The sequence below is a fragment of the Entelurus aequoreus genome, linkage group LG23 (genome assembly GCF_033978785.1).
Source record: "Entelurus aequoreus isolate RoL-2023_Sb linkage group LG23, RoL_Eaeq_v1.1, whole genome shotgun sequence".
Classification (NCBI taxonomy): Eukaryota; Metazoa; Chordata; class Actinopteri; order Syngnathiformes; family Syngnathidae; genus Entelurus; species Entelurus aequoreus.
Genome location: NC_084753.1, coordinates 41,089,383 through 41,107,385, shown reverse-complemented (window position 1 = coordinate 41,107,385; position 18,003 = coordinate 41,089,383). Strand labels below are relative to the sequence as shown.

The following is an 18,003-nucleotide window of genomic DNA, read 5'->3' as shown; positions in this document are numbered from 1 at the left end:
TACTTATACTACTAATCAATTCTAATATCTTAGTTTCCCTAAACAACACAACTACAGTAAGAAAAGACAAACACTGTAGTTGCCCAACACACCAGCACTAAATGACACACTAACAACATGCAAAGTACTTAACTTATGTGCTCTAGAATGTAATCTTTTTTACCTCAGCAGTCAAAAAAGAAAGACAATTCCAGCACCATGCATGCTTATGCTCCATCCTAACATTTGATATACGCCCCTGGCCACACTCACAATGCATATTCTGACTAGGGTTGTACGGTATACCGGTATTAGTATAGTACCGCAATACTAATGAATCATTTTTGGTACTATACCGTCTCTGAAAAGTACCGGTCCGCATCACAAAATCTTCTTTCTTTAAAAAAAATGTATATTATGTTTATAAACTCAGGAAATACGTCCCTGGACTCATGAGGACTTTGAATATGACCAATGTATGATCCTGTGACTACTTGGTATCAGATTGATACCCAAATTTGTGGTATTATCCAAAACTAATGTAAAGTATCAAACAACAGAAAAAAAAGGGATTAGATAAATCATGTTCAAAGAGAAAGTAAGGAGATAATAACAGTAAATGAACAAGTAGATTAATAATTCATCTTCTACCACTGGTCTTTAATAATGTTGACAAAATAATAGAATGGAAAATGACACAATATGTTACTGCATATGTCAGCAGACTAAATTAGGAGCCTTTGTTGGTTTACTTACTACTAAAAGACAAGTTGTCTAGTATGTTCACTATTTTATTTAAGGACAAACTTGCAATACGAAACATATGTTTAATGTACCCTAAGATGTTTTGTTAAAATAAAGCCAATAATGCAATTTTTTGTGGTCCCCTTTATTTAGAAAAGTACCAAAAAGTATCTAAATAATGTTGGTACCGGTCCCAAAATATTGGTATCGGGACAACACTAATTCTGACTTGTTGTTTTTAACATGGTTTAGTGCGGGCAAACCACAACTTGTAAGAATAAAATGACTTATGTCACTTTGTGACCCCACACAACACACACATGCTCAGGCCTCTGTTAGGAAGCAGGGAGGGGTTCAACAAGACAAACAGACACACACGCACCTAAGCTGTGATGATTGTATTCTATATGTGTTATGCACACGCTGATATGTGAATGTGTTTATTGGGTAGTGTTGCGTGTGACCAGTCTTCCTCCCGGGGAATAAAAGTCAGTGGTCGATTCCAAATTCTTTCAGATGACATATATGTTGAGTAAGAAGGACCATCAAGACAGAATAGGAATATTATCAAGTTTTACTAAAGCTTTAGGAGACCTGTCTTACAGTGCGCTAATACCAGCATCTAGAAGCGGTCTGAAAACATACTTGCCAACCTTGAGACCTCCGATTTCGGGAGGTGGGGGGCGTGGTTGGGGCGTGGGCGTGGTTAAGAGGGGAGGAGTATATTTACAGCTAGAATTCACCAAGTCAAGTATTTCATATACACATATATATATATATATATATATATATATATATATATATATATATATATATATATATATATATATATATATATATATATATATATATATATATATATATATATTAGGGATGTCCGATAATGGCTTTTTGCCGATATCCGATATGCCGATATTGTCCAACTCTTTAATTGCCGATACCGATATCAACCGATACCGATATCAACCGATATATACAGTCGTGGAATTAACACATTATTATGCCTAATTTGGACAACCAGGTATGGTGAAGATAAGGTACTTTTTAAAAAAATGAATCAAATAAAATAAGATAAATAAATTAAAAACATTTTCTTGAATAAAAAAGAAAGTAAAACAATATAAAAAACAGTTACATAGAAACTAGTAATTAATGAAAATTTGTAAAATTAACTGTTAAAGGTTAGTACTATTAGTGGACCAGCAGCACGCACAATCATGTGTGCTTACGGACTGTATCCCTTGCAGACTGTATTGATATATATTGATATATAATGTAGGAACCAGAATATTAATAACAGAAAGAAACAACCCTTTTGTGTGAATGAGTGTAAATGGGGGAGGGAGGTTTTTTGGGTTGGTGCACTAATTGTAAGTGTATCTTGTGTTTTTTATGTGGATTTAATATAAAAAAAATAAAAAAACGATACTGATAATAAAAAAAACGATACCGATAATTTCCGATATTACATTTTAACGCATTTATCGGTCGATAATATCGGCAGACCGATATTATCGGACATCTCTAATATATATATATATATATATATATATATATATATATATATATATATATATCTACATCCTGAAAATATGCAAACAAACCTGTGTTTAGATAATTGATACTTCAAACTTGCATAAATAAATCTTAAGGAATATAACATAACTTGGTTTTTGAGAGCTTCAAAATGTAATAATGAATACAATGCTAAAGTTGTTGATGAACAAGCAATTATTTTAACAATTAAATATTGTCATTTTAAATGAATTGTTATGATTATTTAAAATTAATTATTTCAAATATGTTTATTTTAATGTATAATTATATGGCTGGATGTAATAAGTAGTCAGAAAAAATACAAATAAAAATACAATTAATTTTGATGTTTTTAGAAAAATATAGTAAACATTTATTTAGTTTTTTAAAAAAAATAATAAATATATTTATTTTCAGGTAAGCTAAACATAATAATACTGTAACAAACAGTCCAGGGTGTCCCAAGTTACCGGAGTGTGTTAGGTAAGGAGGAGTTTTGTTCCTCCAGAGTTGCCGTAAGGCTGTGACGTAGGCTGTGTGTGGTTGTGGAAGAAGGTGTGTGAAGTTTACATTAAAGAAGCGGTGGCTACCGAAGCTGCTCTAATGTCTCCCGTTTATTATTTTCTTCTATAAGTACATTGTATAGGCGAACCCAGGACACTCGGCTACAATACAATTTATCTCTAGTCTGGATAATTTAGTTCTTGTCACCCTGTTGTCCTCCCGTCTCTTCCCCGAGGATGGCTCCATGAGCTGGGCAAACGCCTGGAGATGCCCTACGTCAACAACACGGTCGGCGGCCCGTCGGTGCGCAGCTCGTACATCGCCGCCCTCTACTTCACCCTCAGCAGCCTGACCAGCGTCGGCTTTGGCAACGTGTGCGCCAACACGGACGCCGAGAAGATCCTCTCCATCTGCACCATGCTCATCGGCGGTACCGGACGCCTCGTGTGGAATAACGTGATTGGGCAGGCACGCTGTTTATATCGTGGGAAAGCGGACGTGAAAAAAGGCTGTCCTCACTCAGGTCCGCATGGAGCTGGAGGGGGCGTGGCCTCCATCTCCGGCTGAAAATCGGGAGATTTTCGGGAGAATATTTGTCCCGGGAGGTTTTCGGGAAAGGCGCTGAATTTCGGGAGTCTGCCGGAAAATTCGTGAGGGTTGACAAGTATGTCTTAAAATCCAACGGGAAGAGACAACTTATTGAATACGAAAACAGCCCCCACCCTGCCCAGAAAGGAATACAGCCTCATTGTTCTAATACTGATAAGGTAAAAAGGGAGTACACTAACTCCCACATTCCAACGCCTTCAAGGTAAAAAACAGAGTTTACTTGCGGACATAAGATACAAGCAAAAAAAGAGTACCGGTACACATGGAAAAATATTAGTTGCTTTAAACATGACTATGAATAAAGAAAGAACTCTTTAAAATATATGCATTCTCCACAGTAGCTATAACCCAATAGGTCTTATCAGGAGATATTCTACTCGGCCTTAACTGCTTAGTGCACAAAAGCCCTTGTCTAAAACTGGCTCCTCATCCAGCAACAAGTCGCAGGACATTGGATCCAATCCAGCAAGGTTCATTGGGGATGACTGAGGGTGCGCGTGCCTTTTATAATTGTTCTCCTTTATTGACCTATGTCAGTGAAGCTACAGGAATGTATATGCAACATGTTAGACGCACACGCGTTAATAGGCTTTAACATTGAAACAACATATAACACATTCATTTTCACACGGCTGCAGCCACATACCTCACCACATCAATCAATCAATCAATCAATCAATGTTTATTTATATAGCCCTAAATCACAAGTGCCTCAAAGGGCTGCACAAGCCACAACGACATCCTCGGTACAGAGCCCACATACGGGCAAGGAAAAACTCACCCCAGTGGGACGTCGGTGAATGACTATGAGAAACCTTGGAGAGGACCGCATATGTGGGTAAACCCCCCCCCCCCCCCACCCCCCCACCCCCTCCCCTAGGGGAGACCGAAAGCAATGGATGTCGAGTGGGTCTGACATAATATTGTGAAAGTCCAACACATCAGCGAAAGTCCAGTCCATAGTGGGGCCAGCAGGAACCATCCCGAGCGGAGACGGGTCAGCAGCGTAGAGATGTCCCCATCCGATGGACAGGCTAGCGGTCCACCCCGGGTTGGGAGCAGAGTAGGAAAGAAAAGAAAAGAAACGGCAGATCAACTGGTCTAAAAAGGGAGTCTATTTAAAGGCTAGAGTATACAAATGAGTTTTAAGGTGAGACTTAAATGCTTCTACTGAGGTAGCATCTCTAACTTTTACCGGGAGGGCATTCCATAGTATTGGAGTGAATAGAAAACGCTCTATAGCCCGCAGACTTTTTTTGGGCTCTGGGAATCACTAATAAGCCGGAGTTCTTTGAACGCAGATTTCTTGCCGGGACATATGGTACAATACAATCGGCAAGATAGGCAGGAGCTTGACCGTGTAGTATTTTATACGTAAGTAGTAAAACCTTAAAGTCGCATCTTAGGTGCACAGGAAGCCAGTGCCGGTGAGCCAGTATAGGCGTAATATGATCAAACTTTCTTGTTTTTGTCAAAAGTCTAGCAGCCGCATTTTGTACCATCTGTAATCTTTTAATGCTAGACATAGGGAGGCCCGAAAATAAAACGTTACAGTAATCGAGACGAGATGTAACGAACGCATCAATAATGATCTCAGCATCGCTTGTGGACAAAATGGAACGAATTTTAGCGATATTACGGAGATGAAAGAAGGCCGTTTTAGTAACACTCTTAATGTGTGACTCAAACGAGAGAGTTGGGTCGAAGATAATACCCAGATTATTTACCGAGTCGCCTTGTTTAATTGTTTGGTTGTCAAATGTTAAGGTGGTATTATTAAATAGATGTCGGTGTTGAGCAGGACCGATAATCAGCATTTCCGTTTTCTTAGCGTTGAGTTGCAAAAAGTTAGCGGACATCCATTGTTTAATTTCATTAAGACACGCCTCCAGCTGACTACAATCCGGCGTGTTGGTCAGCTTTAGGGGCATGTAGAGTTGGGTGTCATCCGCATAACAGTGAAAGCTAACACCGTATTTGCGTATGATGTCACCCAGCGGCAGCATGTAAATACTAAAGAGTGCAGGGCCAAGAACCGAACCCTGGGGAACTCCGCACGTTACCTTAACATAGTCCGAGGTCACATTGTTATGGGAGACACACTGCATCCTGTCAGTAAGATAAGAGTTAAACCAAGACAAGGCTAAGTCTGTCATCCCAATACGCGTTTTGATACGCTCTAATAAAATATTATGATCAACAGTATCGAAAGCAGCGCTAAGATCAAGAAGCAGCAACATAGATGAAGCATCAGAATCCATCGTTAGCAATAGATCATTAGTCATTTTTGCGAGGGCTGTCTCCGTAGAGTGATTTGCCCTGAAACCGGATTGAAAAGGTTCACAGAGATTGTTAGACGCTAAGTGTTCATTTAGCTGCTGTGCGACAATTTTTTAGAGGATTTTCGAGATAAACGGAAGGTGGGACACCGGCCGGTAGTTTACCAAGAGATCAGGATCGAGGTTAGGTCTTTTGAGTAGAGGATGAATAACCGCTTTTTTGAATGCTAGGGGAACAGTGCCAGAGGAAAGTGATACGTTTATAATATTTAACACTGATGGACCTAATAATACAAAAAGCTCCTTGATAAGTTTCCCAGGAATTGGGTCAAGTAAACATGTTGTTTGTTTTGTCCCATTTACACATTTTGACAATTCCTCCAATGTTATTTCATCAAAGAGAGAGAAACTATTTTGGAGGGCGGTATCCGTCGTATATACAGTCGTATCTGTGTTAATAGAACCCAGTTGTAGCTGAGATGCATTGTCTTTAATCTCTTTTCTAATGACTTCAATTTTCTTATTAAAGAAATTCATGAAGTCATCTGTTGAGTGGGTGGAGCTACTGGGAGGAGTCCCTTGTTGGGTTAGCGATGCTACTGTTCTAAACAAAAATTTAGGATCATTTTTGTTGAGGTGGATGAGATTTGAGTAATATTTAGCTTTAGCTGAGGTAAGCATGCGTTTATAAGTTATTAAACTATCACACCATGCTTGATGGAAAACCTCAAGTTTAGTCGCACGCCATTTGCGTTCCAGCTTTCTACATGATCATTTCTGGGCTTTAGTTTCTTCTGTAAACCATGGGGTACGCCTTTTAGGGGCCCTTTTTAGCTTTAGCGGTGCTACACTATCAATGGTGTCGCGCAGGGCGTCGTTAAAGTTGTTAGTGAGGTTATCAATAGAGCCCACATAATTTGGGAATGGTGCCATTACCGAAGGCAGTAGGTCAGTAAGAGTCGTCGTTGTGGCAGCATTAATGTTGCGGCTGCTATAGTAGTTATTATTATTATTATTAGTTTGTTGACAATGAGTCAGAACTTCAAATTTTATAAGGTAATGATCGGACATTACTTTAGTGTACGGGAGTCTCGTAACTTTAGAGGTGGTGACACCCCTGACAAGCACTAGATCTATCGTATTACCGTTGCGATGCGTGGGTTCATTTATTATTTGTGTAAGACCACAGCTATCAATTATAGTCTGGAGCGCCACGCATGGAGGGTCTGATGGGGTATTCATATGGATGTTAAAGTCCCCCATTATGATTATATTGTCGGCGTGCGTCACTAGATCAGCAACAAACTCTGAGAATTCACTGATGAAGTCCGAATAGGGCCCAGGGGGGCGGTAGATAGCAGCCAGGTGGAGAGGCAGCGGTGTGACAAACCTCAAAGTGAGCACCTCAAACGAGTTATATTTGTTATTTAGGTTAGGTGTAATATTATAGTTTTCATTGTATATTAGTGCGACACCCCCTCCCCTTTTAAGAGGTCGGGCAACATGTGCATTGGTATAGTTAGGAGGAGATGCCTCATTTAGCGCAAAAAAATCGTCTGGTTAGAGCCGGGTCTCGGCGAGACCAACGACGTCAAGTTTGTTGTCTCTAATGACCTCATTAACTAATAACGTTTTGGAAGATAATGATCTTATGTTTAAAAAGCCCATATTATAGGTAGTGGGCTGTTTTGAGGATTGTTTGTTGAAACTATCCGAAGTAGCAATATTAATAATGTTGCGTTTATTATGCGTAGTGCACTTTAAATAGTTTCGACCATATCTAAGAATTGATACGACGGGAATTGTCCGATTGTTTGCTAGATGTTGCGATAAACTGAACGCATCATAGTTAGCCACCTCAGTAGATTGCATGTCTGCCTCTGACACGGTCACAAAAGAAAAAACATTTTGTGAGTTGTGTTTTATTCTAAGAGAATTGCTATGTGTGCAGGGATTATCCAGCCTGGCGCCGGCTAGTTCTAGTTTAAAAGACTTCTTACCCGGACTAGCGCTTCTTTGGTTAGCTTTTCCCTTTGTTGTTAGCCCCGCTCGGCATCCCCGCTTCTGCTTCCGCTCACACCGCTTACGTCGTCTCCATTGGCGGTCACCGCTAGCACTTGACTCCGCTGCTACAAAGGCCGCTCGATGTAGCCCGCGAAGTATTTCCATGCTAGCGAGGAGGTCCACCGTACATGCATCTTTCAGTCTATAACGACCCGATCCATCCACATCCAGAATAGTCTGTCGGTCGTATGTGATCACAGAGTGTTCACGCTTTGAGCCAGCCATGAAATTGACAGAAATGACGGGTGTTTTTTGCCAAATTGCTCTACACTCCCAAGAGCGTCACCGAGCTGCTGCATAGCAATGCGCCGCCATCTTGAGACAGATGCTATCACGTTAGCTCATGCTAAAGAGCTTCGTCTATGTATTGTCGTGGAGATAAAAGTCATTGTGAATGTCCATTTCGCGTTCTTGACTCTCATTTTCAAGAGGATATAATATCCGAGGTGGTTTAAAATACAAATCCGTGATCCACAATAGAAAAAGGAGAGAGTGTGGAATCCAATGAGCCAGCTTGTACCTAAGTTACGGTCAGAGCGAAAAAAGATATGTATTTCACTGCAATGTAGTCCGTCACTCTAACGTTCCTCATCCACAAATCTTTCATCCTCGCTCAAATTAATGGGGTAATCGTCGCTTTCTCGGTCCGAATAGCTCTAGCTGCGTTGAAAACAATAGGAAAATATGAGGAAGTGAACAACTGACAACGTCACGCTACTTCCGGTAGGGGTAAGGTTTTTTTTTTATCAGAGACCAAAAGTTGCGAACTTTATCGACGTTCTTCTATACTAAATCCTTTCAGCAAAAATATGGCAATATCAAAAAATGATCAAGTATGACACATAAAATGGATCTGCTATCCCCGTTTAAATTTAAAAAATTCATTTCAGTAGGCCTTTAAATGGCGCAGGGCGTTCAAGCTCCTCCGTTACTCCGCTCGCCATGACCACGCTGTGTGTGGACTGAACATGCGCAAACTTTTTTTTCTTTCTTCGTAAAGCAAACGGATCACGTGTGTGCCGATCCGAAGATATTGATCCTCACGGATCAATGTTGATCCGTTGCACCACTACTATATATATATATTGTGACGTATGGGTTCAAACCAACCTCCCAGAGACAGTTCTGTTAAGTTTCAAATGCAGCAGGGTTGCTTTATTATGTCACTTTTCTGAAAACCGGTTAACTTAAATTCCTCCCGATTGGGGCTTCCTTTTAAACAAACAAATTATCTCATTTTTCGTGCCTTGATCAGGTCTCCTAAATTGCCTGGAACACAGAGCAGAGAAATCTCTGATCAGCACAAAGTTCAATAAATCACAGCGTTCAATGAATCCAACATATTACACATTTAGCAGACTAATCTACAAATTACATTTCAGTGGACCAACACACTTACCGCCCGATGGGAGCAGACCTTTCCCAGCAGGGAGCCAGCCACACAATGAGTCATACACTGAGGTTCTATTTAAGCAAACACAGTGATTACCAACCTGACACAGCTGCCTTGAAGCAGGTGGCCACACATCAACCTGATTGAGGATAGAATTAGGGATGCACTTGCCTTCAATTACCAGACCCAGAGGTTGGCGTAGTTTGACTGCCTGGTGCATACTCTCACTGTGATGGCTGGCCCTCTGCCTAGTCTCACCTGTTCGGGGGTATTGTGATGCTCCACAATATATATATATACATATATACACATATATATATATATATATATATATATATATATATATATATATATATATATATATATATATATATATATATATATATATATATATATATATATATACATACACACATATATCTCATCGGGTCCCATATAAAAGCGCTATTCATATTTATGTATATCTTCAGTCTACATTTTATTCATATCTTATTTCAATAACCCCACAATATCTGGCGCACGCATTAGTTTATTCAATTTTGCATTAAATTATTCGTATTGATTTCTTTCGGCCTTCTTATTTCTTCATCTATTTTTAAACGTTTTTTCTCAAGCCTCACCTCCATCGTCTTTTGGCGTCTTTCACCTGCTAGCGTCCTATGTTTTATATTTCACTTATCTTTATTTGAACCCCGGGGTTTTTACACAATGTGAACCTGGAAAGATACACACTTAAAAAAAACAGTCTGCAGCGATCTACTGCACAAAAACATGTTTTTTTGACATGCACCTCCGTTTGTCACTTTCTCTCAGCTTTTCTTCAACTTGCTTTTTCGCATACAACTACATCCTGGATGCATCTCTTCCTCACACTTGCAACACCATGTTTCTGTGTCTATTCTCCTCCAAAACTTCTCATACTTGCCTCTCTCTGTCCGCTGTGTCCACACTTCTCACAATCTGTCCAACTATGTTCTTCTTTATCTCGTCCATTATCTTCCTGTCCCCACTCTGGGACAAAAACACTCCATCACGCGTCCCAAACTCTTCACACTCACGCTCAAAATCACCATCCATTTTTACTCTTTTAACAACACGTAAATCCATCAACAAATCAGTGTTATAAAATTCAACAATATCAACAACAATCCAAAACCATATAATGTCATACATCCCTCTCTCTGATTTACATCAGTTTTCGAGGGCCGCAAACCTCCTCGGCGTATACTGAAACGTTGCACCGAGATGAACACGTCTGTCAATCTCACTAGTCTACGGGGCGGCAAGGCCCTAGATGTCACTTACAACTTTATTCACTTCTTCACACTAATGACGTGACTCTCGACCTTAAGACAAATTAGCCCACTACCTATTTACAATTTGTGTTTCCAGGACAATGCCCGAAACACGAGTGAGTCACCCCTCACTCGGAGCCCGTCGCGGCGGACGTCTCTGTGGCACTAATTTTCTTTCTCTTTTCGTATGACCTTAACACTGTTCCAAAAACATTGAAAATCACCAACACTTATTTCTCACCCTATCATGTCTGTGTAAGCCATTTGGTATCAGACAAACTTTGTTTTTCTTTTCCTGTGAATAATGTTGTAAAGATTTCAGTACAGTTCATACAATAACTTGTTGTTCCTAAGTGCATGTTAACGTACTGAATGCATTGTGTGACTGAGCAGAGATGGATGTTACTAAAACATGTGATTGTCTTGTTGTCTTGCAGACGTCTGTGAAGAACATCTTCACCCTGAGCAACAGAAGTGGAGCTTCAGGATGCGGACGGAGGAGCCACAGCCCTCTCACATTAAGAAGGAAGAGGAATACCCACTGAACCCCCATTTTAAAAAGGAAGAGGAGGACCCACTGACACGCCATTTTAAAAAGGAAGAGGAGGACCCACCGACACCCAATTTTAAAGAGGAAGTGGTAGATCCACTGAGCCCTCACATTGAGGAGGAAGAGGTGGATCCACTGACACCCAATTTTAAAGAGGAAGAGGAGGACCCACTGACACCCAATCTTAAAGAGGAAGTGGTGGATCCACTGAGCCCTCTCATTAAGGCGGAAGAGGTGGATCCACTGACACCCCATTTTAAAGAGGAAGAGGAGGAACCACTGACACCCCATTTTAAAGAGGAAGCGGTGGATCCACTGAGCCCTCACATTAAGGAGGAAGAGGAGGACCCACTGAGCCCTCACATTAAAAAGGAAGAGGAGGAACACAGCATCAGTCAGCAGGGAGAGCATCTTGAAGGACTGGAGGAGGTTGATGTCACCAAGATGCCAGTGACTGGTGTCCCTGTGAAGAGTGAAGATGATGAGGTCAAAGGTGAGAGTGAGGAGAAGAGAGAGGCGGAGCCTCCAAGCAGCAGCTCAACTCAACACATGACAACAGAAGCTGATGGAGACCACTGTGGAGGATCACAAGCAGACAAGCTCTTAGCTCCACTATCAGATAGTGAGGACACAACGTCACACTCTCCTGACACTGATGATGAAGACTCTAAAGATGATAAGACATGTCACACTGACAACACACACTTCACATGTTCTCACTGTGACAAAACTTTTAATGACCGTTGTCGTCTAAAAACACACATGAGAACACACACTGGAGAAAAACCTTTTTCATGTTCAATCTGCAGTAAAGGTTTTACTCGAAGGGACCATTTCAAAAAACACATGAGAACACACACTGGAGAAAAACCTTTTTCCTGCTCAGAATGTGGCAAAAGTTTTGTAACAAATACAAATTTAAAAGTACACATGAGAACACACACTGGAGAAAAACGTTTTTCATGTTCAATCTGCGGTAAAGGTTTTACTCGAAAGTACAATATCAAAAGACACATGAGAACACACACTGGAAAAAAACCTTTGTCATGTTCAATCTGCAGAAAAGGTTTTACTCGAAAGTACCATTTCAAAGTACACATGAGAACACACACTGGAGAAAAACCTTTTTCATGTTCAACCTGCGGTAAAGATTTTACTCGAAAGTACCATTTAAAAGTACACATGAGAATACACACTGGAGAAAAACCTTTTTCCTGCTCAGAATGTGGTAAAAGTTTTTCAGAAAATAAAAATTTAAAATTCCACATGAGGACACACACTGGAGAAAAACCTTTTGCATGTTCAATCTGCGGTAAACATTTTACTCAAAAGCCCCATTTCACAAGACACATGAGAATACACACTGGAGAAAAACCTTTTTCATGTTCAACCTGCGGTAAAGATTTTACTCATAGGGAATCTTTTAAAATCCACATGAGAACACACACTGGAAAAAAACCTTTTTCCTGCTCAGAATGTGGTAAAAGTTTTGTAATAAATGAAAGTTTAAAAGTACACATGAGAACACACACTGGAGAAAAACCTTTTTTCATGTTCAATCTGCGGTAAAGATTTTACTCAAAAGCCCAATTTCAAAAAACACATGAGAATACACACTGGTGAAAAACCTTTTTCATGTTCAATCTGCGGTAAAGATTTTACTCGAAGGGACCATTTAAAAAAACACATGAGAACACACACTGGTGAAAAACCTTTTATATGTTCAGTATGTGGTACAAGTTATATAGAAAGACATCAATTAAAAGTACACATGAGAAAGCACTCTGGTGAAAAACCATACTCTTGTTCAAGCTGCAACAAAAGCTTTCGTCAACTATACACTCTTACAGTACACATGATAACACACACAGGAGAGAAAGTGTTGAGTTGCAGTGTGTGTGGTGAAAGATTCTCTTATAAGTAACACAAGTGTGCTGGTGAGAACAGCAGCAGCAAATGAAGATGCAGGATTTGAAATAAACTGTCAAAACTTTAACTTTGACTTTCTAACAACATCAGCACATATAACATGTGTGACATCATTGTTGTGTGTGTAACACAATCTTATTATGCTTTTAACATATTTAGAGTACATACTTCAGATTAGTGCTTTTATTTCAGTTAAGTACATGAGTTAATATACACATTTGTGTACTTTAAAATGAACGGAACAATTTGACTGAAAAGGTGAGAATAAACAGTACATAAAATATGTTACAAGCAATAAACATTTTAAGTGTAGATATTCATAATTCACTTTTATACTTATTCATAATAGTGTTTTATATATGTTTTTTGAAATAATGAAGTGTTACATATTTTATTTTCTAATTGTAGATGATTCCCTAGATTAACTCCTTTATATGATATACATATTTGTTTTACATGTGTTCATACCTTTGCTTTTGAGTACACATAAATCCCTCTTAGTTCATATTTACTGGTTCACATCTGAAACATCTTCTGGCCCACTTCTGGAAGCATATTATTATTTACTTTTTACATCATTTGAACAGTTGTCTTTTTTACAATTTTAAAATGTGTGACTTTATGAATCATTTGTTGGGTCTCTATAATCCATTCTATTAATTGTCTTTATTACTCTCTTGTGTAATATGAATATTTTTGTGTGATTGTTTTATATGTATGTCCCCAGACCTTTATGCAATAAACAATGTATGCTTCAACTAAAGTTGGGTACAATAAATGTAGTTAATATTCGTGGGTATGTATTTTATTCTATTTATTACCACAGTAAATTTTTTCAATGTTTTCTTTATATGACTTACATGTAGTTTCCAGGTTACTTCATCATCTAGACTAACTCAGCCTGGAGGATGTGTGTAATGTTGAGATGTATTGGAGATGACTTGGTTTGTTTGGATGTTGTCAACCTGTCAATTGTTCTATTTAAACATGTTGTCAGATCTCGCGAGAGAAACAAGCAACCAGCTCTATTCAATCAATCAATGTTTATTTATATAGCCCTAAATCACAAGTGTCTCAAAGGGCTGTACAAGCCACAACGACATCCTCGGTACAGAGCCCACATACGGGCAAGGAAAAACTCACCCCAGTGGGACGTCGGTGAATGACTATGAGAAACCTTGGAGAGGACCGCATATGTGGGTAACCCCCCCCCTCTAGGGGAGACCGAAAGCAACGGATGTCGAGTGGGTCTGACATAACATTGTGAAAGTCCAGTCCACAGTGGATCCAACACATCAGCGGGAGTCCAGTCCACAGCGGGGCCAACAGGAAACCATCCCGAGCGGAGACGGGTCAGCAGCGCAGAGATGTCCCCAACCGATGCACAGGCTAGTGGTCCACCCGGGGTCCCGGCTCTGGACAGCCAGCACTTCATCCATGGCCACCGGACCTATGCAACTCCCCCTCGCAAGGGACAGGGGAGAAGAGGAGAGAAGAAAAGAAACGGCAGATCAACTGGTCTAAAAAAGGGGGGGTCTATTTAAAGGCTAGATTATACAAATGCGTTTTAAGATGGGACTTAAATGCTTCTACTGAGGTAGCATCTCTAACTGTTACCGGGAGGGCATTCCAGAGTACTGGAGCCCGAATAGAAAACGCTCTATAGCCCGCAGACTTTTTTTTGGCTCTGGGAATCACTAATAAGCCGGAGTTCTTTGAACGCAGATTTCTTGTCGGGACATATGGTACAATACAATCGGCGAGATAGGCTGGAGCTAAACCGTGTAATATTTTATACGTAAGTAGTAAAACCTTAAAGTCGCATCTTAAGTGCACAGGAAGCCAGTGCAAGTGAGCCAGTATAGGCGTAATATGATCAAACTTTCTTGTTTTTGTCAAAAGCCTTGCAGCCGCATTTTGTACCAACTGTAATCTTTTAATGCTAGACATAGGGAGGCCCGAAAATAATACGTTACAGTAATCGAGACGAGACGTAACGAACGCATGAATAATGATCTCAGCGTCGCTAGTGGACAAGATGGAACGAATTTTAGCGATATTACGGAGATGAAAGAAGGCCGTTTTAGTAACACTCTTAATGTGTGACTCAAACGAGAGAGTTGGGTCGAAGATAATACCCAGATTCTTTACCGAGTCTCCTTGTTTAATTGTTTGGTTGTCAAATGTTAAGGTGGTATTATTAAATAGATGTTGGTGTCTAGCAGGACCGATAATCAGCATTTCCGTTTTCTTAGCGTTGAGTTGCAAAAAGTTAGCGGACATCCATTGTTTAATTTCATTAAGACACGCCTCCAGCTGACTACAATCCGGCGTGTTGGTCAACTTTAGGGGCATGTAGAGTTGAGTGTCATCAGCATAACAGTGAAAGCTAACACCGTACTTGCGTATGCTGTCACCCAGCGGCAGCATGTAAATACTAAAGAGTGCAGGGCCAAGAACCGAACCCTGGGGAACTCCGCACGTTACCTTGACATAGTCCGAGGTCACATTGTTATGGGAGACGCACTGCATCCTGTCAGTAAGATAAGAGTTAAACCAAGACAAGGCTAAGTCTGACATACCAATACGCGTTTTGATACGCTCTAATAAAATATTATGATCGACGGTATCGAAAGCGGCGCTAAGATCAAGAAGCAGCAACATAGATGACGCATCAGAATCCATCGTTAGCAATAGATCATTAGTCATTTTTGCGAGGGCTGTCTCCGTAGAGTGATTTGCCCTGAAACCGGATTGAAAAGGTTCACAGAGATTGTTAGTCACTAAGTGTTCATTTAGCTGCTGTGCAACAGTTTTTTCGAGAATTTTGGAAATAAACGGAAGGTGGGAGACCGGTCGGTTTACCATGAGGTCAGGATCGAGGTTAGGTCTTTTGAGCAGAGGATGAATAACCGCTTTTTTGAATGCTAGGGGAACAGTACCGGAGGAAAGTGATAAGTTTATAATATTTAACACTGATGGACCTAATAATACAAACAGTTCCTTGATAAGTTTCCCAGGAAGTGGGTCAAGTAAACATGTTGTTTGTTTTATCCCACTTACACGCTGTAATAATTCCTCTAATGTTATTTCATCAAAAATAGAGAGACTATTTTGGAGGGCAGTGTCCGTCGTATATACAGTCGTATTTGTGTTAATAGAACCCAGTTGTAGCTGGGATGCGTTGTCTTTAATCTCCTTTCTAATGAGTTCAATTTTCTTATTAAAGAAATTCATAAAATCATCTGCCGAGTGGGTGGAGCTACTGGGAGGAGTCCCTTGTTGGGTTAGCGATGCTACTGTACTAAACAGAAATTTAGGATCGTTTTTGTTGAGGCGGATGAGATTTGAGTAGTATTTAGCTTTAGCTAAGGTAAGCATGCGTTTATAAGTTATTAAACTATCACTCCATGCTTGATGGAAAACCTCAAGTTTAGTCGCGCGCCATTTGCGTTCCAGTTTTCTACATGATAATTTATGAGCTCTAATTTCTTCTGTAAACCATGGAGTGCGCCTTTTAGGGGCCCTTTTTTGCTTTAGCGGTGCTATACTATCAATAATTTCGCGCAAGGCATCGTCAAAGTTGTTAGTGAGTTTATCAATAGAGCCGACATAATTTGGGAATGGTGCTATTACCGAAGGCAGTAGGTCAGCAAGAGTCATCGTTGTGGCAGTTTATTACTTCTTCTTCTTACTGGCAGTTTGCAGCCATGACTTGAAAGGTTCATACTGCCACCTACTGGACTGTAGAATGTAGTGTGGGCCATAGGACAGAAGGAGGAAATCCCGTTAAGAACCTGTGGAGGGCAGCAATACACCTAAGATGTTCTACTAGTCTGCTGGAAATAGAAAGAAAAGTCTTAACGTGGGCATTATAGTTCTATATTTTTAATCAGTGCATCCATGTGCACATATATGTCGTTTTATGTAGGCTACCTTTTATTTTGTTTCCCGAGTATCCTGGTTCCTTGATTTTTGTAAGTAAAAATAATCTTCAATCGCGCTGCTGGATCAGTTTGAATTACTGGATGGATAGCGGGAAAAGGAACAATATGTGACAAGGAAGGCTGTGCATGGTGCGAGTCAGACAAGATGCCAAGTGGAACAAACATTTGAACAAAGGGGTTATAGGAACAATGGTAAATGGGTTATACTTGCATAGCGCTTTTCTACCTTCAAGGTACTCAAAGGGCTTTGACACTATTTCCACATTCACCCATTCACACACACATTCACACACTGATGGCGGGAGCTGCCATGCAAGGCAATAACCACGACTCATCAGGAGCAAGGGTGAACTGTCTTGCCCAAGGACACAACGGACGTGACGAGGTTGGTAGTAGGTGGGGATCGAACCAAGAACCCTCGGGTTGCTGGCACGGCCACTCTCCCAACCGCGCCAATCCCTTTCAGTGTTTTATGCAACTGACTCTGACTTTGTCTTACCTCTCTATTTTTGGAGGTAAAACTCTGGAGCTTTTGAAGTGTATTTCTGGTCTTGTCATCGTCGTCCGGACAGAAGGGCGACACGGCAGTGCGGCTGGATCAAAAGAGACGTCGGAGACGCTTTACTGAAGCAAAAGTTGCTTTATTACCAGCGAGCGTCATTTACACAGGACTGCAGTTCCTGGGAGGAGGTCAGGTCAAATATGGAGGACTCCTCTCCCGGAGAAGCCAAACCATCGTTTTATATATTCCTTCTTTCACTGTCTGGGTGTGCGCTAAAGCTAAACAGCACCACCTGACCACGAAAGGAGATGTTGGTGTGTAAGTGTCTGGAAAACAACTGCTTTAAGTCATAACTTAAAGGTTGGCGTTTGAGCTAGACAGGTAGTCTCCTTTCAAGGATATGGTTGTCACTTTTGCATTCCGAAGTCCCAATTAGGGCCTCTTTTCCTACGAGAAGTGATCCAATTCACCTGCGAATATCAAACTAAGGGACCTTATCTTATCATGTGCTCAAACTGAAATACCACTGTTTACTCCAACCTGATGGTTTGCTTTCTCCGAGATGAATATGAACATTCACCAAGTGTAGAACATGATATGAGTCAATTAATACACTTCATTTTACGTACTCAGGAGTTTGCACTTAACCTGCTCTCTGGAATATTCCCCCGG

General features: G+C 40.4%; 1 protein-coding gene across 1 annotated transcript; it reads left to right on the top strand.

Annotated features, from left to right (window-relative positions):
* The first annotated feature begins 10,843 nt into the window (after window positions 1-10,843).
* On the top strand, window positions 10,844-12,656 carry LOC133640810 (zinc finger protein OZF-like). The gene has a single exon (XM_062034487.1). The coding sequence runs from the start codon at window positions 10,891-10,893 to the stop codon at window positions 12,520-12,522; it is 1,632 nt and encodes a 543-aa protein (XP_061890471.1). The 5' UTR covers window positions 10,844-10,890; the 3' UTR covers window positions 12,523-12,656.
* The last annotated feature ends 5,347 nt before the right edge of the window (window positions 12,657-18,003 follow it).

Excerpts from the sequence above, each read along its gene's own strand:
- LOC133640810 (XM_062034487.1), top strand. The coding sequence starts at position 10,891 with ATGCGGACGGAGGAGCCACAGCCCTCTCACATTAAGAAGGAAGAGGAA.